The sequence below is a fragment of the Siniperca chuatsi genome, linkage group LG11, assembly GCF_020085105.1.
Source record: "Siniperca chuatsi isolate FFG_IHB_CAS linkage group LG11, ASM2008510v1, whole genome shotgun sequence".
Lineage (NCBI taxonomy): Eukaryota > Metazoa > Chordata > Actinopteri > Centrarchiformes > Sinipercidae > Siniperca > Siniperca chuatsi.
This window is the reverse complement of record NC_058052.1, coordinates 13,309,304-13,337,060: the sequence shown is the minus strand read 5'-3', so window position 1 is coordinate 13,337,060 and position 27,757 is coordinate 13,309,304. Positions and strand designations below refer to the sequence as shown.

The following is a 27,757-nucleotide window of genomic DNA, read 5'->3' as shown; positions in this document are numbered from 1 at the left end:
GTTCAACATGAATTGAGATTTGAAAGATCTGATGGGGGATGAGGTCATGATGAAAGAAACTAAGTCTTCTTCATGACAACTGAGCAAACTCCAAACTGCTGATGAAGACCATGAGGGTTAAAGTCCAGGAAAAAGCTCGTGAGTGGACTTTGAGGTAAGGTAACATTTTGGAGTGCACATATTTGGTACATTTCATTGAGATTTTTTATTCAAAGCTAATTTTAGGTGTAAATGTTGATGTGATCAAAGGCATCAGAGTTAAGATGTCAATTGGCAGCAGGCATTTAAAATGTTAATTATTGTAACATAGTAAATGTGCAACCAAAACACTGACCAACCTTAAACAAATATCCAAAATGAAAATCCTAAAATGTTAAGTAAAACACTAAGGTTTATAGTTACAGGGTTTTACTTAGGCTAAGTGCTCCACTGTCAGAAGTACGTGTATTTAATTATAATGGAAAGGGGTGACATTTCATTCATTTATTCTCCAGATTCACTCAAATGTCATCCATGAGTATTTTCCATATATTCTGAATCTTCTCTACAACCCAAAGTCCCATTGGGATGCATTAAACACACAATGCTTGGATGTTTACTTTGCTGGCAAAGAAAAAAACCAAAACATTGTACCATGGAAAACATTGCTTCTATCTGCTAACAACAGCCTGAAGACTATTTGGAAAATTTTGTAAAAAGTAAAATTTGGCTCTGTCTGATGCATCTAAAGGCCAATCGGAAAATTATTTTTCAATTTTAACAATTTCAATTTACCCTGAGCACTTATATTACTCACTAGAAATTGTGGTATTTATTAAAGACATTTTCCAGGCAGATTACTTTGCAAAGGTGAAGATGAGAGTAGTATGACTGTATTGTGGCAAGTTGCAAGACTGATAATGGAAATTATATTAAAAGTATATTTTGTATTGGTAAGCACTGTATGTCCAAGATTAAGAACCTTGATTACCATTTATATTTAATTTCCTCTTTACACTGGCATTCAATTAAAGCAACATGATGGCATCCTATTGTATCGCATCTGAAATCCATTACTGAAAAGCATGTAGATGCATTAAGAACAGGGCTAATAATGGTATTCAGTTTGTACAAACATTTGTTTGGTGCTGAACTCTGCTGACCTGACACTACTCTTACGTTCTTTCATTAATTATCTGACTAATATTACTATAGTTGTTGTCTAAATGTATTGGTGTATTGTTGGTGTACAAAACGAACCGTCTGAACTGAGGCTGGATTTTATCCCAGGATACACAGAAGGCAGAACGTCCTTCCATTTGAATTGCATGTTTTTGGGATATGGAAGAAAACCAGTACAAATTGAAGGTGAAAATGCAAACTCTACATTTTGTTTTGTTTTTTGTTCTCGCTGGGAGGCAACATTGATGCTGCCTTTGGCTTAAAATATAAAAGTGAATTTAGCAGGAAAGTCAGTCACTACAAATAGGTTTTTATCAGAGAAACTGTCTGAGCCTGTGTCCTTCCTACAAGGTTTATACAGTATGGTGAGGATGCACCTGTTGGCATCATTCCATTGGTCTAAATCGGGAGATCCACTGAGTGTCCATTACGGTCTCTTGATGACGTTGTTTGGTATTGATCGTAACACCAGATGGAAGCATCAGTTACACTCCCATCAGCATTTTGTCCTATTCATGTGAAATCTGGCAGTTCTCGTTATGATGCAAAAGATGTGAGTCTCTTAATGATAAAAAAAAAATAGAAAATATTCTATAAAAAACTATCTGTGTTGTCATTTAGCATCAAGTCCTGTCTCCAAACACAGAATTAGCCAGGAGATGTGACAACCCCGTTGATTGTAAAATTGGAGGCAAACTTCCTGCAGCTGTATGTAAACTCATCATTATTCCCCCGGGCATTGTCTCATTAACCTGACAGATGTGTGAGCCACTGCTCATGTGATTAACTTTGCTCACAAAACCCTTCACTCTATCTAAGCTTCACCTGCAGCCATGCTGTCGCTTCGTATTAGACTTTATGTTGGACAAAACCTGTGAAAAAGAATAGTTAGCTGCTAAAAACATCCCTGCTCCTGCTCACTTTGGTAAACAGGTTTTAATCACTGCGGCACACATGCAAATTGGTTTTACCCTTCTTCACATTATTATGGATCAAACTGCTTTGTGAACACTGACCATCTATTTGATCCCCATATAGCGGTTGCCTGACTGAGAAGGGAGCTTACATTTTCATCTTTCTCTGCAATTATTTTTCCCATGAGTTATTTGAGCTTTGGAGACAGAATTTAATGAGATCACATTGTTGTATAGCCACATTTGACTTGAAAATGACTTCCATCTCATTTAGCTGTATGTATTTGTGTTTACATTACTCTCCCTGTTTCTTGCTTGTGTGGACATTGTGGCTGCATATTTAAATACCAGAACCCCTTTTGTGTATATTCTGACTACATCAATGAGATGACTAGTCAAGTGTAATCACAGCCAGAGAAAGCCATTTAAATATTGTTCTTCAACATCCAGAGTTCATGTGATTGTTTAGTAGCCTTTGCAGGCTACTAAACACTTGAATGTGAATGAAATATAATAATATTAGAGGAACAGTTAGGCATTTTGGTGAATACACTTATTTGTTTTCTTGCTGAGAGTTAGATGAGAAGATTGATACCACTCTCATGTCTGTATGTTAAATATGAAGCTACAGCCATGCAGCCGGATAGCTTAGCTTAGCATAAAGACTGGAAACAGGGAGAAAAAGCTAGCCTAGCTCTGTCCAACGGTGAAAAATCTGCCTGCCAGAACCTCTGGTACCACAAGTTGTGCTTTTACACTGACGGCAAGACTCCAGGAAGTTACTGCGACCGGCCATGAAATAGATGTTTTTACACTTTGTTTTCGTACAGATTGACAAGATATAACTTGTTAATTAGTAAGCTTTTGAGGAGCTGAGGCAGATTCTGTTACCTTTGGACAGAGCCAGGCTAGCTGTTTCCCCCTGTTTCCAGTCTTTGTGCTAAGCTAAGCTAACCAGCTGCTGGCTGTAGCTTCATATTTAACAGACGGATAAGAGAGTAGCATCGATCTTCTCATTTTACTCTCAGCAAGAAAACAAATAAGTGTATTTCCCAAAATGTTTAACTATTCATTTAAGTAAAAATACAGAATATCTGTCAGGAGCTGGCCTATTCAGATTTGTCTCTTGTGTGTGCAACATACTGTCGATTATAGGCTATTTATCAATGTCTGCCTCTCTGATAATGATTAATCTATAATTAATTGTGGATTAACATAACACTCAGAAACTCAGACTACAATGCAAATGTAATGTCGGCATTGAATGGCTGCTGTTGCTCCACAGAAAAAAAGTCTTCTCACTCCCTTTCACTACCAGTTAAGTGGATTCTGTCACACATATTAAAAACAAATCTGCAGCAGAGTGTGACACATCAAAGGGGAAGTGGAAAGCAAACCCCCTTGTTAATGGAGGGAATTGTGGGAGCGGGGACTGTGGGATATTGGAGGGGACATAATGGCCCTGACAATCAACCAGCTGAGTGCCCGTCCTTTTTCCCTGCAGGGGGTGTTGGTGGAGACAGAGCGCTGGAGCTTGTTGATGCTTCATGAGCTGACACAGAGTTAGTTCTGTGTCAGCTGTGAACAGACGAGAGATAAGAATTTGAAAGATGGGAGAGTGAGGACCCAGAGTTAAGAGCAATCCCCTGGATTTCCTCTTTGACATTGATAGATTGATGAGCCGGAGCTCACAGCAAGTCCACCAGATTGCCCCCTTGAGATTGATGGATATAAAAGAAGTTTTTTCCTCTTATTTTAAATGTTGATACCCTCCTAAAGAGGTTCATCTTGGTAAGTTCTAGCCATATAAAAGTCTGTGAAAGGGCATTTTGTCTCACACCATCCAATCCAATTTGAAGCCATAAGTTACGAGAGCCAGAGCTAGCTGTTTTTTCATGCCGTCTCTGTAAACTGTTATCAGGCAAATTCTGCCAAATGCAATAACAAGGAATATAATGCTCCACGTTGTAGGCATGGCTATGAGACATGCTTAGTGACAAAAAGAATCTCATAACATGAATTATCAGTGTTTTGTTAAATGCATCAGTTTCTGAGCTTCTTTGCTTTTGTACTTTCAAAAGCACTGGATTTATCATTGTGAGAACAAACCGTCCTTTGGGGCCTTCAAGACGACACAAATGATTTGCCCCATTAAATCACACGTCATTGAACGTTTATTAAAAAATAAATCATTTTAGAAATGATCTGTTTGAGAGGGAGAGCGGGAGAGAACAGGGAGCTCACCTCCACCTCTCTCTCACAGCTGCATTGGTTAATCTCTTTCTTGTGGTTCATAGCTTCAGCACCCCTTGGGGAGCTGGGATTTTTCACTACTGACATGCATTTTTCATCTTCACAAGGTCTCCAGCAGCACTCACTATAGAGAATTGCAGTTTTCCCAAGCTCCATAATTGTCTGTAGTTTGATGTCTTAGCTGTGGAAGGCTGCACACGTGTGCAGATTTGAGCCAGTAACTTCAGAACGAGCTGCAAAAGACTTTCTTTCGCTTTCAGAATTACATCAGTGTGACCCCTTAGCATAATGTCAACACCTCACAGGACTTAGATGGTATAGGCTACACACTGACTGATGACTCCATAGTTTTTGTAATCGTGTTTCATAAGGGGTTGTCCCCGAGCAACAGAATCTATTTTGACCTTAGCCCTTATACAGAAAATTTGTGAGACAACAAGAAACCTGTAAAATTGACATTTTAAAATAATCCATGAAGTGATTACATTCACATAAAAACACATTTTCTTTAAAAGGCCTAAACATTTTCTTCCCATTTACACAACATGGTTGAAAGGTATACCTGAAGCGAAGGACTGAGAAAAGTGTTAATTAGAAAATGTCAGATTGGCTTTTGCATAGTTGCCTTTTATTCCATCCTGAAAATGATGTGGACTGCTTTCACTTTAGACAAAGCCTAATACAGCCCCACAGGTTGCCACACTGATAAGGTGAGGTCAATGTAAGCTCGTAATTGACTTCAACAGATTACTGCAGCAACCCTTTAGGCATTTTACCAAAGAAACAAAGCAGCAGTGAAGTATCTGAACTGTGGCTGTGGCGTGCTGTTGCTGTTAATGATTCTATCAAAATGATGGTTACTATAGATCCCCAAAACTGACAAGATGTAGGCAACTGTTATCAGTCAACTCAGAAATATAACTGAATAGGCCTACATAAAAAAATAATATTGTTAATTAAATAATTAAAATGGAGTGTAAAAAGAAATATAAAGCTTTATATTTCCTTTAACTTCCAATCAGTTGGTAAAATAAATTTAAACTTAATTTCTTTTAAATTCTCTATTTATCTTTCCTAGCTCATTTTCATTTTCAACTCCTTAATTTTTAAATTTTTTGGTCTTGGCACAAATTTTCTCATTCATAAACTGTATATCACTGCACTCCGGATTAACTCTTCTAACATAGCCAAAGCATTTTAGCCGGCAGGCAAACATAAATAAAGTTAGCTAGCTAAGGTTACTTAGTTAGTTTTCATTTATTATCTATATATTATAACCTCACACAAGTCAAGGATGACACGATAAAGTCCAAGACTTATTTCCATTGTGGTAACATGGAACATGCACTTGAAGATGAAGATAATATTGTGAAGATAGAAGCATAACGTCTGAACTTCAAATAAATGATTATCAGCTGATTGGTGGTAAAGAAAAAAAAGACTTTTACCTTTTTTATCAATTGATTGGAGGTTAAAGGAAAAGTATAACGCTTTTTAATTATGTAACTAATAATTATTAGTTTAATTTATTGATGTATTCAGTTTTATTTTTGACTTGTCTGATAACATTTTTCGTCAGTTTCAGGGCTCCAGAGATAACAGCATAAGTTATGAATAAGGCTACGTCTAAAGTAATCTACCTGTGCAATGTGTGCTGTGAAGTGAATGTGAGCATCTTATCGCATGTACTCATGCATTGAATGTAGCAGAGTTGAAAATAGCTGAAGAAATCCATAATTATCCAGCTGTTACTCTCCTGCTCTACATGTTGCAAAGTTATTTAGTTATTTATGTTCACCTACAATATGTTAGTGTAGAGTGCCCATTAGTCGTTATTGTGAAAAGCACTGACTGTCCTTTGCAGAGATATCTGACTAATTTCACTTGTTTGGCTGTAAAGAGTTCCCTATAGAAAGTGCAGACTATTGTCATATGCGCTTCATTAAAGTACCCAGGGACAAAAACTTGACCTTGACTGACAAAAAAAAAAACCTGTCGAATCAATAGCCTGCTGTTTTCGTGTGGGCGAGATGGATCACTTTGCCCTCTGAGCAATAGTTCTTGGTACTTTTGTCATTCAGATTGAATGCAACAACTGTGTAGCCTATTATTTCCTTGGCTGTAACAAGAAATACAATCTAGGTAAAACAAAAAGGCTTCATTGGGGAAGTCCATGACTCTGAATCTTGACAGCTACATCACAGTCCCGTCTGTCAGAGGCATTTATCCGACATGGCATCTTGTACTGTTACTCATGGAGGTATGTGCAGCAGAAAAGAGCTGAAAAACAGACCAGAGGTACCTGTGGTGCCCTCATCTTTTACAACAATCCTAGATGTAGTTTGTAAGCTGATTGGTCTTTTGGATTTCCATGATTGGAATAGCTCACCTGAAATAACAGGTTAACTGGAATTTTGTTTACATTGTGAATCAGTGTGAAAGAAGATCAATTGGTTGCACACTGAGGCTGTAACAAGCAGTGGCAAATGAGACTGACCCTTGGCATAGTGCATAGTTGTGTTAATAAAGTAATGACAATTTAAAAACAACATGCAGATAAAAATGCAAACACAAATGTCACATTTTTACCCACAAGTTTACTGTCACAGTTTTAGGATTGTGGACCAGAGCTTTTGTTTTCTATCTATGTGTAGTTTAGAAATGAATAACACTTCCTCTATTATTATACCATAGGTGTTCAAAACATGTCAGCTGCATAATATTTAACAAACTAAAGGTGGTGTTTTATGTTGCTCCAAAATAAACTACTTCAAACAGATGAGCCATACGTGGATAATACAATAATATAAGAAGTTAATTATGTATACTCAAAATGCACAAGGGTTTTTGTTTGAATCTACCAGTATCTAGACTATACGTAGCACTAATATCACACTAAATCCTGTTCAGATTTGGTGTTACATATACATATATGTCTGGTCCTGTTTAGATTTAGTGGAAAAGATACATAAGCTATGGATCATCTAACATCATTAGCAAGGATACTGAGGCATATAAACACATTATCCTGTTTACTTCTGCCTTTTGTGGTTTGCAAAAGCTCAGTTGCAAAGGAAATATGTTTATTCATAAATAGCTATTTGTAATCTGAATATGGATATGTATTTAGCAGCTTGTATGTGCATTATGCATGCTCATTGGGAAGAGATTCGGACTCTACTGTTTGTTTGAAGACATTATTCAGAGAGAATTGGTTTAGTTTTCCTTGAGAGAGACTCATGCAAGTTCACACCTTGAGCCCAAACAGTTGAAAATCACAATAATGGATGTCGATTTTGTTTTTTAGGGTTGAATATTGTATTTCATGGGGGGCATTTAAAAAAAAAAGGCTATGTGATCCTGTTACAAATGTTTCAAGGAAAGCTACATCCTGCAAAACATTTCCTGCAATGTTACCAACCAAAGAAAATCGTGTGCATCAAACCAGAGCTATATTTATGAAGACGATTTGCGTGCTAAATGCCTTCATCAGTAGAAAACATAGTTAGCCCAATTCACTTTCTGCTTAGTTTATCCACATGCACAGCACAACACAACATGTCAAAACTCATCATCTCTCCAAAAATAGCTCTAATGAGCTGGGGCGGCAGGCTTTTGTGCAAAAGGGAGCTAAGATCAGATATAGTAGTCTGTCTACAGTAGCACACAACTTCTTCAAAACTGCAGCTCAAGCTATACTACATCCTCACCTTCTGTCACCTGGCTTACATGCCAGCCTGCTGTCGCAAGGGAAACAACATAAAAATCATCAAAACACATCAAGGACTCTGACTCTGCACACTGTTTCATAACAAGTGCTACGCTGGTGTAGAGGCCCTTTTAGACTTGGGTGATTATAAGTCCTCATTTTCTATTCTGGCTCATCAAGCAGCTGTCTAAACAGAGCTGAGTTTGCTCAGGTATCCGTCCCTGGCTGCAGGAAATGCTGTGCGTTAGAGTTATTACCATTACCACTGTTTTGCATCATTGAACATTTCTGGGTACTCGCCTAGATCCTGACCCACTTTGGTGTCTTTGTGTTTCCAATATTTAGATCAAGCGATATTGAGGAAGATAAATGCTGTGCTATCTGACAGGCTGTGTGTGGAGTGTATGTCATGGAGCAAAAGAATTAAAGAAATGCCAGAATCAGGGGTGGATGTTTTGATAAAATGAGTCTGCTATACAATTGAGCAGATTCACAAAATCCCTTTCCACCCAAAAAGATAAGCAATGGATGATTTTCTGCATCAAATCTGACTCGTTAGCCCTGCAAGCTGTTCAAGTAGAACATGTTGCGAGAAGCTGAGATGTGCCCGGTTTACGAGGCTATCGATTTATTGTTTTGTAAATCAAATATAAACAAACAAATTCAGAAAGAAGACCTTCATGAACATTTATTTGAACAGTGGGATGCTGGTATTGCTCCTATCAATCTCAAGTGTTAATCACTGCATACCATATGTGGAGATGCAGACGGCCCCGTTCATTATGACTACCACTCAGAAAATGACACGAGATGTGAGCTGTGACTGGCTGCTGCTGTATATTCCGGCGGCAGTGAAGGGTTGGGCTCGTAAAGTAGCTGTGACAGTTGGCCAGAATGCCAGCAGTGGTCTCGACTTGCTTAATGAACTAACATGTTCATGTTGGCAGCACTAAGTGAACCATTTATTAGTGAGCTGGGAACAGACACAGACTCAGGTTGATAATGACAGCGGTAGCCAGATGACAACACGGCTAAAATAAGATGCAGTCGTGTTGAGATTTTCTTATGTATTTCCAATGTTAAGTGTTTTTACTTTAGGGCATAACATTGACCAGAATACAAAATATTGTTATAATAAAACCGAACAGAAGTGACATTATGCTAAAAACACATTTCTAACATAACAGTTCTAAGTGTTTTTTTCTGCTGCAAGGACAACATGCACTATCACTTTGTGTAGATTTTGGTTGAAATAAAAATTTGCTAACCTGAGGACATTTTTACATGTCAAAAAAATTTGACACTTAGATGCTTTAGCACAAGTTAAAAGTTTTATTGTCCACCAGGAATGCGACTATGTTGTCTTCATAGCACTTGACAACCTGCAACACAAAAAAGAACAGAGAAACATACACTGTATAATGAAAATCAACAAAGAGCAAAGTGCAAAATAAATGCAAATATTTAATAGAATAGTTGGACATTTTGGGAAATACACTTATTTGCTCTCTTGCCAAGAATTAGATGAGAAGATTGATACCACTCTTACGTGTGCATGCTAAATATTAAGCTAGATTTAAGAGATGCTTACCTTAGCTTAGCATAAAGACTGGAAACAGCTAGCTTAGCTCTTAGCTCTCAAAACAATCTGCCTTCTAGCTCACTATTTAACATATTATATCTCGTTCGTTTAATCCTTACATGAAAGAAGTGTAAAGACAACCATTTTTGGTTTCATGGATGGTTATGTGATGGACTATGCTAAGCTAAGCTAACCGTCTCCTGGCTGTAGCTTCATATTTAAAGGACAGATATGAGAGTGGTATCTATCTTCTCATCAGTCAATAGGCCTATAATAATATGTAGAGCTTATCTGTCTGAATTGATTCTGAGGATGTATGACAAATGGCATTGTGTCCTTGGTGTGTAGTACTTTGTATATGCAGCGAGCCTTTGAGCCCTGAGTCTGACATTTTGGATGGGTGCGCATTAAATGCAGTATGGTAATTCCCCTCGATCCACTGGCTGTCTAATTATAAATCCCCCAGTTATAATCTGTCAACAGGCGTGCGACATCCAGGGTGACGTTCTGTATGGAGATGCAGCTTTTAGCCAAAGACAATCAGCTCGTCCTTGAGATGGAGATGGAAGGAGATGGACCTCCTCACTCTCACCTCAACCTTTTCAAATGAGCATTTATTGTCTTGTTAAGAGCAAATAGGTGCAATCATTCAAGAAAATAAGGCACTAAGCATGAGAGTTGGCACAAAAGAGTGTGCAGCCATCATTTATTGGTTCACACAGCCGTTGACTGAATTAGCGAGTACAGCATGTTGCATATCTGAGGATGTCTCTCTCTCTCAGCCAGTCTGAACCCATAAGCAGATGGTATCATTACATGACTGCAGAATCTGTTGGTATCAACTCAAGTTGTGCAACCTCTGTTTTCAATCATACACATTTATACCTATTTTTCAACTTTTCTCATCTCATTACTAAGTCAGTGACAGCACTAGGAGGGTAAGATTAAGTACACTACTTAGGAAAGGAATAAATGTAGAACTATTCTTGTTCATCTAACTCTCGGCTTTCGTGCTGAGAGTTAGATGAGAACATTGATAACGCTCTGATGTCTATACAGTCAATATGAAGCTACAGCCAGGCTAGCTGCTTCCTCCTGTTTCCAGTCTGCTAAGCTAAGCTAACCAGCTGCTGGCTGTCGCTTCATATTTACTGTATAGACATAAGAGTAGTATTGATCTTCTCATCTAACTCTTGGCAAAAAAGCAAATAAGAGAATTTCCCAAACACGTCGAACTATTTCTTAGTAAGTAAAGTTCTGTTTTTTTACAACCCTTTGGCCAAAGTTCCCGACACGTAGCATAACACTGCTATGTGTGTTGTCACTACCGTTAATGTAGAAATAGTGAATGTGAGAGCTGCTGGAAACAATTTGCTAAGAGTCGAATGAGGTCAAAGAAGTAGTATCTTCAAATGGCTTTTAAACAGTCCAACTTACTTGAGGGCCTTAATGAATGCCACCAACAGTTATTACATCAAAAAATTAATTAAGAGCGTTTTTCACATTGCAGAACGATTTTCAGGTTCAACCTGTGTGAAACAGCTTTGTTTACAGTGAGATGTGAAACATGACCAGCTAACACAGCTATTAAGACATTAAAATGGTCCAAAAGAAGAAAGGAAGTTTTTTTTTGTTGAAAAAACATTTTAAAGTCTTGTATTTCTTTGGCCCCACTGGACTGGACAATAAAAGTGTTTCCAAAAGAGCAAGTACATTCACCAAAAACAGTAAGATTCAGACTAAAAAAAGACCAGGATTGTTTTTTGAAATACAGAGCAAATCAACTGCAAATACATAGACAAAGATAAATTGCATGTAGGTTATTCTAATAGTGAAAAGTAACAGCTGATACACACAATCACGTCTTTACCTGTGAGTCATTTGTCAGTCTTTGCAACCTTTCTTTTCACCTTTCATGTTCCATCATCTTTCCTCTCCAAGTCCAAATGTATCTCTGTGTGAAAAAAAATAAATAAATAAATAATAATATAAAAAGAATGTATCCTTATTTTTTCACAGGAACAGATGCATAAGCAGATTAAATAGACTAATGTGTATTCTATTAAGGGTGCTGTGGCTGCATAAACAATGTTGCCAAAGGTGATAAACTTGGCAAACCAACAAAACAAACAGCTGCCTGTGTTTTACTGCGCCCAAGGCTGCAGCCCACGACTGCCTAATGGACAAGAATCACAGTGGATCCATGTGTGGACTAATGGCAAAGAGACGTGAAGACAGCTGCAAAGTCTTTATAAGCACCTTAGACTCCATTCTTTGTGCTAAACAAGAAAAATGCACAATGAGTAATGACTATTTTTTGAAATCCTTTTTGTAATCTGAATGTGAGAGTTTTATCAGCGGCATTCACTTTATGAAATGCATCAACATCCGTAGCAGGCTTTGGGATTTCAGCTCTTGGCTGGTTTCGTGCTGGCCGCGGGCCTGTTATGAAAATGGATATGAGAGCGCTTCTGGTAAAGGCTGCATGAACACCACTGGCATACACAGAGTCTCCAGCAGCACTGATCACTTCCAGCCCATAGGTGCAAATAGACACGAGAGTTAGTTTTAAGAAACAAGTCACAGAGCAAACTTTGGAAGTAAAAGAGGTGAAAATAGGGAATTATATTTACAGCTATTTGCAATAATTCACTTACAGATATTTAATCATCATCATTTTATTTGTGTCAGTTTCATAACCGCTTCGCTTCTAACAAAACTTGACTTGGATTGAATCAACAATCATCCATGAATGACATGAATCCGTCCGATCAGCAATGTCTGAGCTGCTTTACTGCCTTGTTCCCTGACATATTTCCCTTGAGCATGTTGTTTTCTTTATATTTATTTATTTAATAGCACATTGCTGTAGCTCATTGCTGATTTACAATAATGTATTCTGAGAAAACTGGCTTGAAAAATATCCTGTATGACAACGTGATCTATTCATGAGGTGCAAAGTGAAGACGTCTTGTTAATTTTGCATTAAGTTGGCACAGTAATTCTTCATGTAACCTCAACAACTAATCTTTTCCAACTCAGTGCAGAGGAAGAATGTAGACAGCTTTATAGTTAGAGGCTTTACGGAGAACAACTTGAAATACGTACCAAGCTACTTTCCTGACTGATGAAGGGCCTGAACATGTCTGATGGCTTCAGTCCTCTGGGAGCAGATTCCTGTGCCTGCTGCACTGGAAAGAAGCACAAGTACAAGTAGAAAATGCTATTTTGCAAAAAGGCAAAGGGAGCATGATGTGACTCATGTTGCAGCACTGCAGAGTTAGACTACATCGCAATGAGACTGTCTAGTAATTGTACAACTGAACAGCACTGCAGCACAGTATGATTTCAGCAACAATGTTTTCTGCGCATCATTGTAGAAAAAACTCCACTATGTATACCTATTATTTTGGCCACCATATGGAAGGTAAAGCAGAAGCAAATAACGGTTGTACAGACCCCCTCATATAATAATGTCTGAAAAAGACAGGTGGAGAAAAATGGAAAACTGCCATGATTTTATCCCAGTTTAAATGTAATTTGTTTCATGAAGTTTTGATGAATGTTCTTTCATTAAATCTATAGCGACTGACAAATGACCGACTCTTTGTTCTTGATTTAATATTTCTTGTTACTGAATGAAGCATTAACTACAGTAAAGCCTTCTGTAACAAGCTGTTGCAACAAAAGTCCTAAGCTCTACATTTGTAAGTATTCATATATTTTACTAATCTTATTATGATGAAAACCAATCAGAGGGTATTTAAGTTGAATAGTTGAATTGTCTTGAAAAGAAATAACTTTGGCTCTGAAAGTTGTCTTGCCTATCTCAATTAGTCCTATTAACATGCTTTGTAGTCATTACTACAGCCCATTAAGAGTGATGACAACTTGGTGGTTTTTTTTTTGTGGTAAAAATCAACATATTTGCTATATTACGGAAAAAATAAAATCATTTTAGGACAAATGTGTGTGTATTTGTATGCCTTTGAATACATTTTCAAAAAGAATTGCACCTTTGGAAAACGTGTCAGAGGAAGAGCATGAATTATACATAGGTCAGCAGGTATCTGTCCATAGGGATTAAGTGTAGCTGTATTTGCACAGCTATAAAACACACAAATAGGATTTATTACAGAAACAGCAGAAAGGAAAGATGCAAATACCTGGTGCAGAACAAAAAATAATCACATTTGTTTGACGAAAAAGAAGGTATGTAATAATAGGTAATGTAGGTATGGTAATTATTATTTTTATTTACTAAATGATGAAAATTCTTCAGTTTGGTTTTCTACATTCTTAGTGTATAATTAATATTAAAGTCTATCCAACCACAGTGCATACACATACTTCTCTACAAGCCAACCTCATATAGTCACTACGCTGTTCTACTAATCAGATGATTAACTGCTTCTAATAACATTGCCGTTTTAGTAAGATTTTCTTTCCTTTATCCCTTTTGTTTCCATTATTTTAATTGCATGTCTATGCGTTATTGCGTTTTTAATGAGATGTCAGAGTTATAAAAACTGCGTACTGTAACACTTGTAGTTGATGTAAATGAGCTTTAATGGTGGATTCATGAGAATGTGCAGCGGGATAGAAATTATATTTCAATCCTTTAATAGTGTGCACACAGTCAACCACAGTATTACTCTTAATCACAAATCATAAATGGACAAGTTAAAAGGAAGTTTTACTCATTAACATAGGGGAAGTTTCAGTATGTTATAAACTGTAAGCTATGAGTCAAAGTAAGAATTTAAATTCTTTGCTAATTGGCTGGAAAATGAAATCAATCACAGAGGCAAAATTAGCTAAACCTGCTGATTTCCTGTTAATTATGTCTCATTTAAATGTTAAACGTAAATACAAAAGAAATCACTACTGACCACTGATGATTTCAATAAAGTTCAATACAAATCAATAAGTAATTTGTATAGATGGAAACCTAGAGAATCCTGTGACAATGTGACCACATTCCTGGTGAATATATCCACTCACCTGTTACATCCCTCTCTGCTTTGACCAAATCACACAATAGTGTGTTTCTTTATCTATAGGGAAAAAACAAAACAGTATGATAAAGAATATGTCAATCCTATGTATCATCAATAATAAACAAGTATAGACTAATAGACTGCATGCAATATAATACGTATGCAATGTATGCAATATATAGCACTGGACAGTCATTACATTCCATCACTGTGAAAAAACTGATGTGATGTTTAGTTTGCCGGACATTATTTTAGTGTCTTTTATTATAACTTATTATTTCTTTTATCACAGGTTAGCTGAATTCCTTATGGACTGTTTAGTTAGAGATATAAAGGGATTTTATTTGGCGTTAAAAAGGGCAGGTTTACTTTTTTAAAAGTGGAAGTTAGCATTTGATGATTACATTAGCATTATTATTAGGATTACCTGCTTAGTGTTTAGTCTTCCTTTCAGTCCCGTGATCTACACTCTTAATGAGAGCCAGGCTTCAGGTGTACTAATCAGAAAAGAGAATTCAAATCGCTAAATGGACTTCAGCTCTGATGTTTAAAGTACGGAAAATTACAGTGCATATACAGCTTTCGCAGGTTAAATGACAGAAATGCAGAAAGAGGTTAGCAGAGACATCGATGTGTTGCAGAGAAAAGACACACTGAGTGTGCTGTTTCTTTTCACTCAGCAGTAACATACTATCAGAGGGAGAACACCAACATCTACATCCTGTAGGGCCCATTATGCTCTTCACGAGCCAGCTTCAAACACTGAGTGTATTTAAGGCATTATTATGAGAATATATGAGGACTTCTTACCTCTTTTAACTCCGTATCATTCTCAGAGTCAATCAGTGTCTGTTTAATGATGTAAAACTTCAGAGAATGGATTAAGAAAAGAAATTTATTAGTTTTCTAAATAAGAAAGTAATCAAAGATTCAAGGACGATTGAGCAGGAATATAAATTATTTAACAAATGTGTCATTTGGAGACAGGACAGGTTGGTGGGTTTTCTTTATAAAACGAGTTAGCTGTTACCTGAAAACAAATGTTAAATGGTCTTGGTGTCAGTTATGTTATCAAACTGCAGAAACAATACCAATTTATAGCTCCATAGCCACCTATTTAGAGAGTCTTACACACTGTGTTGATGTTTATGTTGTTTTTATTAAATGCTTTATGTACAAATACAGATTACACAAAGAACAAAGCACGCATTATAAATCACACTGTATATTGCTGATTGCTTTCAACCCAAACAACAAAATGTGTTTTGCACGATTACGATCTCACATCTTATATCATTTAAAATCACAATATAACTTAGGCTAACTTTAGTCTGTGGTATCAACTCCATGAACTTTTACCATGAAGTCATCAGAGTTTCATATAGCAATCAGTTATGGGGAAACTTGAGGACTTATTTAGATTTCTGAACATTAAACATTTTTACAAGAAATGTCCAGGTCATTTAGACTTTGCATCGAGGTCTTCAATTCTGGAAAAAGGTTTGGTTTCCATCTGTTGCCTTTAATGGAGTTTATCAGGTCATTTGTGTTCAGAGCAGTATGTGGTTCTCTGCCTGTTACCATAATAATGATGTTTGCAAATCATGCAACCAGTTAAAGCCACAATTGGAATTAAACAGAGCTGGAGCTTCTGCAGACCAACACTAATCTGCAGAAGCTTCAAGAGACAAAGTAACCACAAAACCACCCTTAATTTATTTTTACTAAGCCAAATAATGAATACATTTGTGGAAAAAGCCTTGTCTTGAAGAAGCCAGTCGAAATCTCACAAGGCTTTTGCTAAGGTGTTAGTCTGGCAAAGATCCACTTAAACCAGACTGAGCCCACCGCCAGACTGTTCAGTGAACTGCGGAGAAAGGTGGTGGAGTTTGAAAAAAGATACATTTTAAATTTGAAGTGGTTAACGACTCACCCTGCCTGTAAAGTAATTTTGGGTGACCCACAATGAGCCAGGTTTGTGCGTTGTTTTCTTATACTATGAAAAATTAGGAAAAACTGTCAGCTGTTAGTGCTGTCAAGTGAAACAGTGAAATCGCCGATGTACAGCACAGCTATGATTGGTCAACATACAGTCTCCATGTCTCTTGGTCAAGTCACGGCAAGAAACTATGACTCTATGATTGCCTAATCCGACACAGAGAGCATCTCAAAAGGCAAAAATATTATATAGTTTTTTCCTGGAATTACAGGGGTTGGCTAGTAAACCTTGATAATCACTGCATTAAAGGCAGTAAATGGAAACTAAGTTGTCAAAATCAGAGACATAATTTATAAGAAAAAATATGCAGTTTAATGTAAAAAATCTGAGATAACTACCATTTGTTTGGGGCGGATAGGGGTGGCATGAAGGGCATTTAAACAGCCAATTAAACAACCTTAATCGGTTTATTATTTTTTATTTCAATTTCTGAAGGAGACGAACAAAAAGGCAAATGTTACAACATTTTATGCAGAATTAAAAAAATATATAGTTTGAAATTGCAGGTCACATATCTGGAGCACCTTCAGTATCTGCCATAGGGATGTTTTCTGTACCCCCCTCTTGTCAGCCGTAAAATTGGGGCTTTGAGACTGGGACGGGTAGTCGTCCACTCCTCCTCTGCAAAAACAGTTAAGTGCCGAGAAAGTTCATGTCACAGACTGTGAGCTCAGGTATCGTATACTGTCCTCTCACAATCCATTTAACCAAAGACAAGAAAATTCAAGCAAGCAAATCCTGTCCCAGGTACTATAGAGGTTTCTCTCCACAGAAAATTAATTTCATAAGCTCTTTGTCCTCTACTGGACCAATACTGAGATCTGACTGTCAGCAGGTCCTTCCTTTGAGCCAAATTACATAAAGATGGCCACCTCTGTTGCATGGCACATTGCACTGCTTCCAAATAAGAAAAGTGTTTATGGAGCAGAAAATCAAATCATTGCCCCCTTGGTTTTGGTTTTGGTCCGACCTCAACACCCCAGTGCACAATTCAATGTGCTGAAAATGAATGAGCCTGAAAACCCGCTGTGGCAACCAGCTTATCGTCGCTGTCATGTGACAGCCTTGTAACTCCACTTTTGGTGATTTTAACATTTTTGGTTAAATTTGAAGCTTTACGTGTTTCACTTGTTTACATGGTTTGAGGTAATTTGGAGATTATCTTGCTTATGAAACCTTGTAAAAAAAAAAATCTTTGGAGCATTAAAAAATGTAAAAATACAGCAACATCCTAAACAGTTGTTCTGGAGATACAAGATTTTTTTTTTTTTTAACCGGACAGCAGTGCTGTGTGCACAGCAGAGGTTACTAAGCAGATAGTAACAGCTTTTCTGTAATAAGCCAATGAGGGCACATTTCCAAAAGGCAAAACAGTCCACCTTTACAACGGGCATCAGTTAGCCCCCTGAGCTTCCACTGGCACATTTACTGTTCTAGTCAAATACAGCTCGTAGCCAGGAAGGTAGGAGGGGTGATGCATGCAGGAGCGGCTCCCTGGGTGATGATGATTAGAAGTGGGCTGGAACCACAAGGCTTTTTCCTTTGTTTCTCTGCTGTGAAACATCTTTTACATATCAGTGAAGCAGCAGCCAGGATTGTGTGGCCAAGACTTGTTTCTTGTCAGGAATTAATTTAAATAAGGTCCAAGGATGTTTCTTAAAACATTTGTTTGTAAAATCTTACACAGTGTCCACAAATTTGACTAAACAAAGACAAAACAATAGAGGCAAATTAGTGAAATATCACTGGCTTTAAGTCAAGAAAGGATTGCACTGGAAAACATTTTAGGAGAGGAGTTGATATTGCACACTGAATGGATGCACATATTACTGTGACAGAAATTGGTTGCAATAGTGACAATACTGATGCTACTAGATGTAGTACAACCTAATGCTGGACTTTCCATAAGTAGTGTGTAGAGCTGCAACTAACAGTTATTTTCATTATCAAATAACCTACCAATTTTCAATGAATTGACTAATTGTCTAAGTTGAATTGACTAAGTGTCAGAAAATAGTGAAAAATCACAATTTCTCACAATCACAATTTCCTAAAGCCCATGGTGACATCTTCAAATTGCTTGTTTGTATGACCAACAGTCCAAAAGCCAAAGATATTGAATTTACAATGAGGTAAAACAGAGAAAAATCATCAAATTCTCGCAATTTAGAAGCTGGAGATAGAGAATGTTTGGAATTTGATTGATGATTGATCAGTTATCAAGTTGCCATATCATTTTCCGTGGATCGACTTATCAAATAATCAAATAATTGTTTCAGCTCTAATAGTGTGATTATGACAATCACATTTTGCTACATTAAACAATTTACAGCAGAGAGAGAAGGGATAACATTTAACACAAAAAGAGTGTGACTGATATTTGGATCAACAAAATACGCTGTACTTACCATAGTTGTTGTAGGATTCATCACTGGTTCCATGTCCATATTCATAATATTCTGAAATGCTAAATCAGACAGAGTGGAAACATCAGTCAAAATGAAGAACAATTTCTAACTTCCCTACACTGTCTGTGTCACTCAGCCCCAAGCCCACTGGTTCATACTGAAGACGTAGAACAGGTCGTAGAACAGGTCACAAACATATATTTTTTCACTATAAAAAAGTCAGTAATTTCCTAAAAACAGCTGGGCACTGTATTTTTTTAGCAAATGTTACTCAAACAGGTGTAAATAGTGCATTTGTTCGGGACTATTTTCAGCTGCGGATTAATACACATTGATGTGAGTGTTTACAGCAGCAGGACGGTATATGTGGGATTAACTACAGTGCCCAAGTTGCTCACTGATATGTTTGGCTTTGGCTACACAGACAAGACATGTTAGTATAATAGCAATTCATTGTTGGTTTTGATCTTTTCATGGGATTTGTTGACAATAAGAAAAACATAAATATCACCAGGCTTAAGGCCTTTACACACTGGGGGCGTGACAAATAAATGGCACGAAAATGCGAAGTACGCACCTGCGAATATTTTGCTTCAAGACTATTCATAACGGCAGTGAGCCGGATTTGCAACAGTTGCAACTCTTGTTCAATAAAAGATTCGCCCCAGCTCATACTAAAACTGACTTGGGGTTGGAGCTGTTCCAGTAGACAGCGTGTCTGTCAAATATGATCTTCACCTCTGCCCACACAGACACTCAGGACAGGATGGTCAGCAGCACCACCTCAATCACACACTTCTGCCTGAGCTGTCACAACATCATAGACATCCAGGTGGAATCTCTCTCTTTCTCACTGGGATCACGCTTTCACTGTGCTGCTGCTGCAGAAATTCCCTCTGTCTGCGCTTCTTTGGACAAAAACTAAATCAAACAGGTCCGCCATTGTCATTAGGAGTTGTAACGTGACGTCCATTCCCACGCAACTTCATTGGTTGATGCCTTTATTCACTGTGAGAAAACTCAGAAATATGTACCTCATTCCGAAAAAAAAACGCTGCTTTTTCGCTGTGTAATATTTGCATTGCATTTGTTCTCTGTGAATGTACTCATAACAAAAACAACAGCTCAAAAAAATATATTGACGTGCGAATTAACCACACAATAAAACACTCCCGGTGTGTAAAGGCCATTATCCTTTATCAAATTAAATAAGCAAGGTGCTAATTCATGTTTCAGGCTAAATGTTGTGAGTAAACAAAGTAATTTAAGTGGAGGTCTTAACTTATTATGTGAAATGTGAAAACATTTACTGTATATGTTGAAATGCACAGCAGTGATGACCCATAAGACAGCTGGTCACAGTGGACTTTTCACATGCTGTATTATAGGTAACAGTAGACAGATGGTGATTTTCTGTTTATCCAGCATTTGTGTGTGTGTAAACATCACCTCTTTGACTGATTGCTGTAGTTATCCTCATAGGCTTCGTAACTCTCATCATCATATTCTCCACCATACCCATCGTCGTAGCCCTGCGAGGAAACATGCAGTAAGCATTAAAGTCGACTTGTCTCCTCATCTCTATCCAGTCTGACTGGTTAGAGATGTATATTAAAATAATCAATATTCAGCTCCACAGGCAAAGTCCATTACTTTGTGTCCATAGTAGGAGAGGAAACAGGAAAAATGAATGTCCAACAGAGATTATTGATTAAGGTTCGCAGGGAACATGACTCAGTAGTGGAGCCTAATGGACACCTTCTGAGTCTTAAACTGCAATATGGATCTCAACTATTGATAAGTAGCTACTCGAGAAACAAGCACAAAACACCAGCAAGGAACAACTACAGTCATGTTCAATAACAATAAAATGCGTAAACAGCATGCAGCACACAGTAAATACTTCCTAAATTTATGTACAGTTGTATAGATGCTTTGCAGAATGTCTCTCCTCCAATATTGTAAGTATTGGTAACCACAATAAAACAATTAAAGGGCCCATTCTGTGCAGTTGTAAAGCAGGTAAAACCCCTATATATTACTCTTGTTTGTATATTTCTCATCAACACATAGCACTGTTGTCCTCTTCCAGCACAGAGGAAAGATCGTTCTGTGAAAGGCCTCTGCTGTGTTTGATGAGGAAACAGTATATAATACAGTATATAAACAGTATATAATACAGTGTCAGTATTGCATTTTAAGATGACAATATGCAATGTAATATAATTATGTAATGACAATTAGCCCCCATTAATCCAGTTAGTGACTGTTTACATCGACAGAGGACTCTGGTATCAACCCACTTATGCAAGTAACCTGGTTTTGGAACAATTCAAGTAAACATTATAACTCGGTTAGAAGAAGAAACCACAGAGGGGCTGGCTAAAAGTTTCTAATATCAAATTGGTTACTCTGGCATGTAAACATCTCATTCTTTTCACTTTAGTGTTTTGTCATCTGCATAAACTATCCAATGTTCACATAATATCATCAATTCAGGATCCATGTATTAGACACTGAGAAGGTTGCTGCACCTTTTCATCTTTTTCATTGCTGGTGGACTCAAGGATGTCACTTCCACAGGGGATAGGGTGGACATGTCCCCCTCACTTTTCAAAATCCCATTTTTGCCCATCTCACTTTTACAGTTTCCGCTGATTTACTCCTAAAATCTCTCTAAACACAACAACATCCTGTGACTGTCCAGCTGCCAAAATCCAGATCAGAGAAGCGAGGAGTGGATCGAAATGTTGAAATGCTCATCAGAGTTCCTTTCAATTATGACTGTGCACTCACAGCAATTAAGTTTTGTTAGCAGAAGCGAGTGTTTGGTGGTCTTTGTGCCCTGGGTTTTGCATCTCAGGCAACTTTCAGGCTGTTTCTATCAAGGAAACTAGAAATTGTTATAGGTTAGTTCAATAATAAAGCAGCAATTTACATAGCATTTCTAATTTCTATCTAATTGTCATACTACCAATTTCATTATAATTTATTTAAACCAAACCTACGCCTTTGTGTGGCCAGATCTGTCTGGAAAAAGTACTCCACATAATATTCTGTTGAATGGTTTATTCATGACAGCAGTCAATCTCAGCGGACCAAAGGTCATGTGAACAGCTTAACCTGAATAACACCTTAACTGGAGTAAGGCCAAAGTGTGAGCAGAACAGTAAACTTAGCAATTGTCTGCTGTTGTAATTGTTGGATCTTGCTCATTAAAAGATATTTAGTGGAGTTTGAACTGATTGTTTCTTTTTTTATCAGGATCTAATCTCTTCTTATCCTTTCCAAGCTTGCTGTTTCATACCATGATACATACAAGTGTTCAGCTCCTTTTAGAGAAACATTTTAAATCAGCAGACTGAAATGTGTTGAACGCTTCAGTGAAGCTGGTTTATGCTGCGCATTACTCCTCCATGTCTGCCTTTAACAACAGAGTAAATATCATCTTGCTTTAGGTGTGGTTGCTTTTGGTAATGCTTTGTGACACAAAAGCAGACACATCAGTGTGAAGGCCATCAAGTGCAGCAACACAAAAGAAATTACATCCCTTGTACACACTCTCCCTCTCCTGTCTGGTAATGGTTCCTGTGTTGCTTTATTTGTGTGAACATGAATTTGACTAAATTAAAGTTAGGGATTATGTCAGGGATTAAGTTGTTCAGGGGATCCAATACTTCTCCTTTTCTTGCATGAGCCTTTCCCCACAAAGGCAGTCAGAGACCTGCATATCTCAGTAATTGACTGTTTTGTTAGCAATCCCATATGACAAATCGCTCCACACTGGACCATAAATGTAAAGCAGTCAGTGGATTAATTTCAGTCAAACGTATTATAAAAAGAAACCCTTCATTTATGATAAAGAATTACAGGAATGAGAAGTCATGTAAAACTTGAGTTCTTCACAGTATATTTAATAAAAGGGTGATTTTTTTTTTTTTTACCAATGAACTGTAATAATATTTGTGCTGCCTTTAGACATATAAAAATGTCAGGTTTAAGGTTAACTGACAGTTTGTCCTGGTCCAAAAACTGGTATGAATTTCAAGTGGTTAAGTGATAAGTTGTCTGCATCCTTTTTTGTCTGCAGCACCACTTTTTTTTTTAGTATAGCGCTAATAAAGGGTGGGGGTTAATGGGCATAAGACTTCTGGAGCAGCACTTTTGGTTTAGCATCCATTTTTAAAATTAATTTTGAAATTAGATTTCTGATTAACTATAACTGTATAGGTTTATAAAAGTTTGATGACAAATTAGAGTGATGAATTATGTGATGACGACCGAGCTATCTCCATGACAACCAAGCACAACCAAATTCTGACCGCTGAGGAAGACAATGAGATGTAATAGAAAGCTCTAGAAAAGGCTAGTAGGCAAACCTTAAGTTAAGATTTTTTGTTTTTGGTCAAACTATACATGAAAGGATTTGTATAAAAATTATATTAATTTATGTGTTAAAGTCTTTAACAGGGACAATACAGCATTGTTAGGGAGACACAATGCAATAGCTGTAATGTGTGATGAAGCCATTAATTGAGTGTCAGCTCAAAGAAAACCTAACAAAATGTTCATCACACTTATCTCTGTGCTGACCTCAGTTTTACTTTGATCCACAACACAGGCTGCATTGAGATTCGACAAGGTACTATGTGTAAATAGTCTGGCCCCTAATTAATGATGATTCTTCTAGTTTGACACTCATCTGTAAAAACACATGGTCCTTTCACTGTCCTCTCTAACAAGGCAGAGGAAATAAATCAAATGTTAACACAAGGGTGGAGAGTCCTCGCTCAGTGTAATTAGGACAGCGAGAACCTAAAGGCCCTTAGCTCTGTGCTTCATTATCAATTGACAACCTGTATGTCCCCTGACAGTGACTTATCTTCATAGGGAGCTGCTTGTGAATGCCTCTCCACACAGTAGAATGGGGAGGAAAATGAGATTTGCAGCCTTTTGTCTCAGTGAATAGATGCTGCTTTTCACTGCTTTCTACCTGTGTAAATTCAATCAGCATGCACCTTTTGTTGTTGGTTATACACTTAAAGTACAAGTTTACTTTTGAATATATTTACTCAAATTGTGTCATGGTTAAACTTGAGAAAAGGGCAAATTTCACCGCATGAAATACGTATGATGAGATTGAACTTTGATTACTTTCAAGAATAACGACATTATGTCATATTGGCTGAACGGAGGCTCAAAAACAAAATAAACAAATCTGACAGGCATTTCTCAGTCTTCAAATGTTATTGTAGCACTTGGTGTGCTTGTAGAGTTTAGCATTAAATGTAACTGCATCTGTCTGCTTCTCCCCTCACAGGCGGCTTCAGTCCCTGATGATATGACTGAGGCCATTATGCATTCTACCTGAGTTTTTTTTCTATTAAATAATCGAGTGGAAGTGTGTGTCATACATCTGTTTTAATAAACAGGAGAGTTCTGCATGGAGAATTTCCATAATTAATCTAACAAATGTGAACTCAGCAGTGTATCTGAACCTATTGTTATAAAGCAATTACAGCAGATGTGCATAAAGGTGGCCTGAGAAACTGCTCTCCTTCAAGAAATATACAGAACCTCACGAATCTCACGCATCTTTTATGTTCATGAAACAGATGATATGGGGAGAGTTTTTCCCCCATTTCAAAAGGATGTCCTTTTGCTTTTTCCACAGTAGATAGATTAGACTTTTTTTTTTCAAAGCCTCCCAAAGCTCTGTGTTTAATCACATTATGGCATTTCCCGCACTGCCTCGGTATGGTTGCAGGCCTCAGGTTTAAAAACCAAGCTATGCCTTTCAATTTTTACCAGCAATTTGTACAATTCATGGTCTGCTGTCAGGGACAGAATCCTGTATCACTCTCAGATTCCTCTCTTCTATCATCAGCCTTGACATTAAAAGATAAGATTTGATCCAGATGGGATTTGATCTTTAACATTAAACTGATGCCATGGTCCTAGTCTATACAAAATGCCATCAATCACATATTTAATCTCCCTCCACTCTCCCTTTCCACTTTTCACATGGAGGAACCTTTATTGATTACAGTGAAATGTCTCACAGCTGCTCTTTCTAGGGGATTAGTAACATTTGTTCACTAACGCTTGTTTAAAATTCACAAAATCATGGTTATTAGTGGTAATTTTAACACTTTAGCAGCAACTTCATCTATTAAAGTATACCTCAGCACTACACCTATAATAATATATCTCAGTAAGGTAATTTTCATATTAATGACTCACAAGAATCAAGCTGAAATGTGGGCTTTTATGTGGGAAACCATAAAATACACTTTTCATAAATGCATCAAAATTACATAGTCTGAAAAGTAATGCCACATTAGAACCCATACTGTACTATAAGAGTTCAATAGTGGACAGAAAATTTCTCTGGTACAATTGTAATTTTAATAATTTTACACAGTAGACATTGGGTGATTGCTGAACTAGCAGATAACTTATCACTGGGAAACAGACCTCTTTTGACTGCATAACAGATCTGCATTTTAAGCACTTTCACATTATAGTACAGATGGGAGATTCATTTTGCAGCTTAATGCAGATGGGTGGCTGATTGCTTAGTTTCTTTATGTAATAAATATGACCAATAATTGTCAAAGAGTTTAAAAAAGCTAACCCATCATTAACGGTTTGCATTTTTAATTATGTCTGCCTCAAACTTTGTTTATCAAAATGTACCTTAAGCTTATCTCATGGTATAGTACATTCACCTAAATGTAAACCAGAAAGCTAGAAACAACCTTGTGCTAATGGTCTTGATAGATAAGTAAAAAACACTTCACCTTAAAGGACCGGACTGACTTTTTTCTTTGGTAAATTGGCCTAACGATCAATTGATCCTGGATTACTGGATCACTAAAGAGCTCATCTGAAATGATGCTAAAAGCCCACTGGCACTTAACTGTATGAGACAGAGATATCTATCAGACACACAGCAGATGATTTGGTGGCACTATGTTAACATGTTTCCTTAAAATTGAAAGCTTCATCATCAATCTCTGGATTAGGAGGATTTCATATGACAACATGTGAATTGTATCAGCCCAGAACCATGAAACTAACACAACGAAGCTGACTTCAACTTGTAAAAATATTTGTAGCTCATTCCATGGAAGTGATAACCTAACTTTATACACACTGAATCCCCCAAACTCCACAGCGAAGCACTGCAATCCACTTCACTTCTGAATCGCTGCTGTCTTTTAAGAGGTACAATAATGGTCACTGTCACTGCATTAGTTTTACGACACTGACACCATGACAGAGTCCATTAATCACTACAGTCTCCAGAGGACTCCCTGTTACATGATGACCTGCTCCACAGCAGAAACACAGGAACTGTTTAAGGGAACTTCACCCCAAATTGAGGATAAAACAAAAGTCTGTCATTCATTCACTAAACACAATGACTGCAAACTACAGGATGCATGCATAACTACATGTGTATGCACCGGTTATGAATAAGCAATCCTATGCAAATTGGTTTCTGGCAGCTTGTGCAGCGATGTTAATAACTTGTTGTGTTGACTGTGCATAAAAGGATGAGGGATAATGCAACTCCAAAATGCTGTGCTGCAGGAAACAAAACAGTGGCTGCACCAAGGATTTAGTCATGTGACTGATAGATCTGTCATACTATCTGATGTTTCCTTTTTTATTTCATTGGATGAAGATAATCGATGTACAGTATACTGATAAAACATAAAATATTAATCAAACCCTTACAGCTTTTAATAAAAAAGGGCTAATGTGTTTCCTAAAATATGTATTTACATAAAACTACCAATGTTTAGATAAATATAAGTGGAATTAAAATAATTTGCATTAAATAAAGATATTTTCCCCTGAATTATGGACTAATAAAAGCCCTTTTTTTGTTCATACTAAAACTTACTCATTGTTAATTACTGGCAATTAACTATTTCCAAACTGGCAGTCAGTATTTTAATAAAACCTAATTTATCTGATTTTTACCACTCAGTAATTCTACTTAAATGCCATGCTTGCTTGTGATTTTGTCAAGTCAAGCAGATGCTAGTTTGTCGCCTTTAAAGGATACGGTTGGCATTATTTTATTTTTTTCTTATTGTCAAGAAATCCAAAAGAAAGACCAAAACCGACAACTCACTAGTACTTTTCTCAATGCTTTGTGACTTCCCTACAATGTCTGTGGCTCTCCTGTGGCCCCAAGTCCATTGATTTTTACTGAAGACGTAAGTCTTTAAAAACATGTCACAAATGTATAGTTTCATTTAAAAAAAAGGCTAATAAAAGTTTTTAGCTAAAGTTACTCAAACAGGAGTAAACTGTGTTTTTGTTTGGACTATTTTCAGCTGCAGATTAACACACATTTGGTGCTCTAGTAAGTTTTTACAGAAGCAGTGGAATTGACTTGAAATAAACTACAGTGCCCATGTTCACTGTAATCAAGGAAAATGCCACTGAGTGCAACAGTGTGGCTCACTGATGTTTTTAATTGTTTTTTGGACAGCAGTGGAGCTCTATGGAACAGATACGTTATATCAGGCTTTGGATCCAGACGCAGTACTTGTTAGTTGGATCAATTCATTGTTGGTTTTGTTTTTTTAATGGGGTTTGTTGACAACAAGACATATAAAATACCAGCAGCCTTATCCTTTAGCATTCTTAATAAATAGAGAGACCGCAGTCAGCTTGCCCTTGAATTCCTTCACAGAATAACATCAAAACA

The 27,757-nt window shown here is 37.2% G+C and overlaps 1 protein-coding gene across 6 annotated transcripts in view; it reads right to left on the bottom strand.

The window, feature by feature from the left end:
* Positions 1-9,089: 9,089 nt before the first annotated feature.
* The window catches only part of khdrbs2 (KH domain containing, RNA binding, signal transduction associated 2), a 61,615-nt gene continuing 42,947 nt past the window's right edge, over positions 9,090-27,757 (bottom strand). The window contains exons 7-15 of one of the 6 annotated variants that reach the window (XR_006379966.1): positions 20,476-20,558; positions 19,027-19,085; positions 17,143-17,239; positions 15,430-15,486; positions 15,047-15,116; positions 14,624-14,676; positions 12,728-12,810; positions 11,490-11,573; positions 9,090-9,419 (exon numbers count right to left, since the gene is read on the bottom strand). Coding sequence is in view for 2 of the 6 variants with exons in the window: in XM_044215093.1 (XP_044071028.1) it covers positions 17,145-17,239; positions 19,027-19,085; positions 20,476-20,558 (237 nt within the window). In the remaining 4 variants the exon portion in view is untranslated. The other 5 variants (XR_006379968.1, XR_006379967.1, XR_006379969.1 and 2 more) reach the window with 5 other exon arrangements.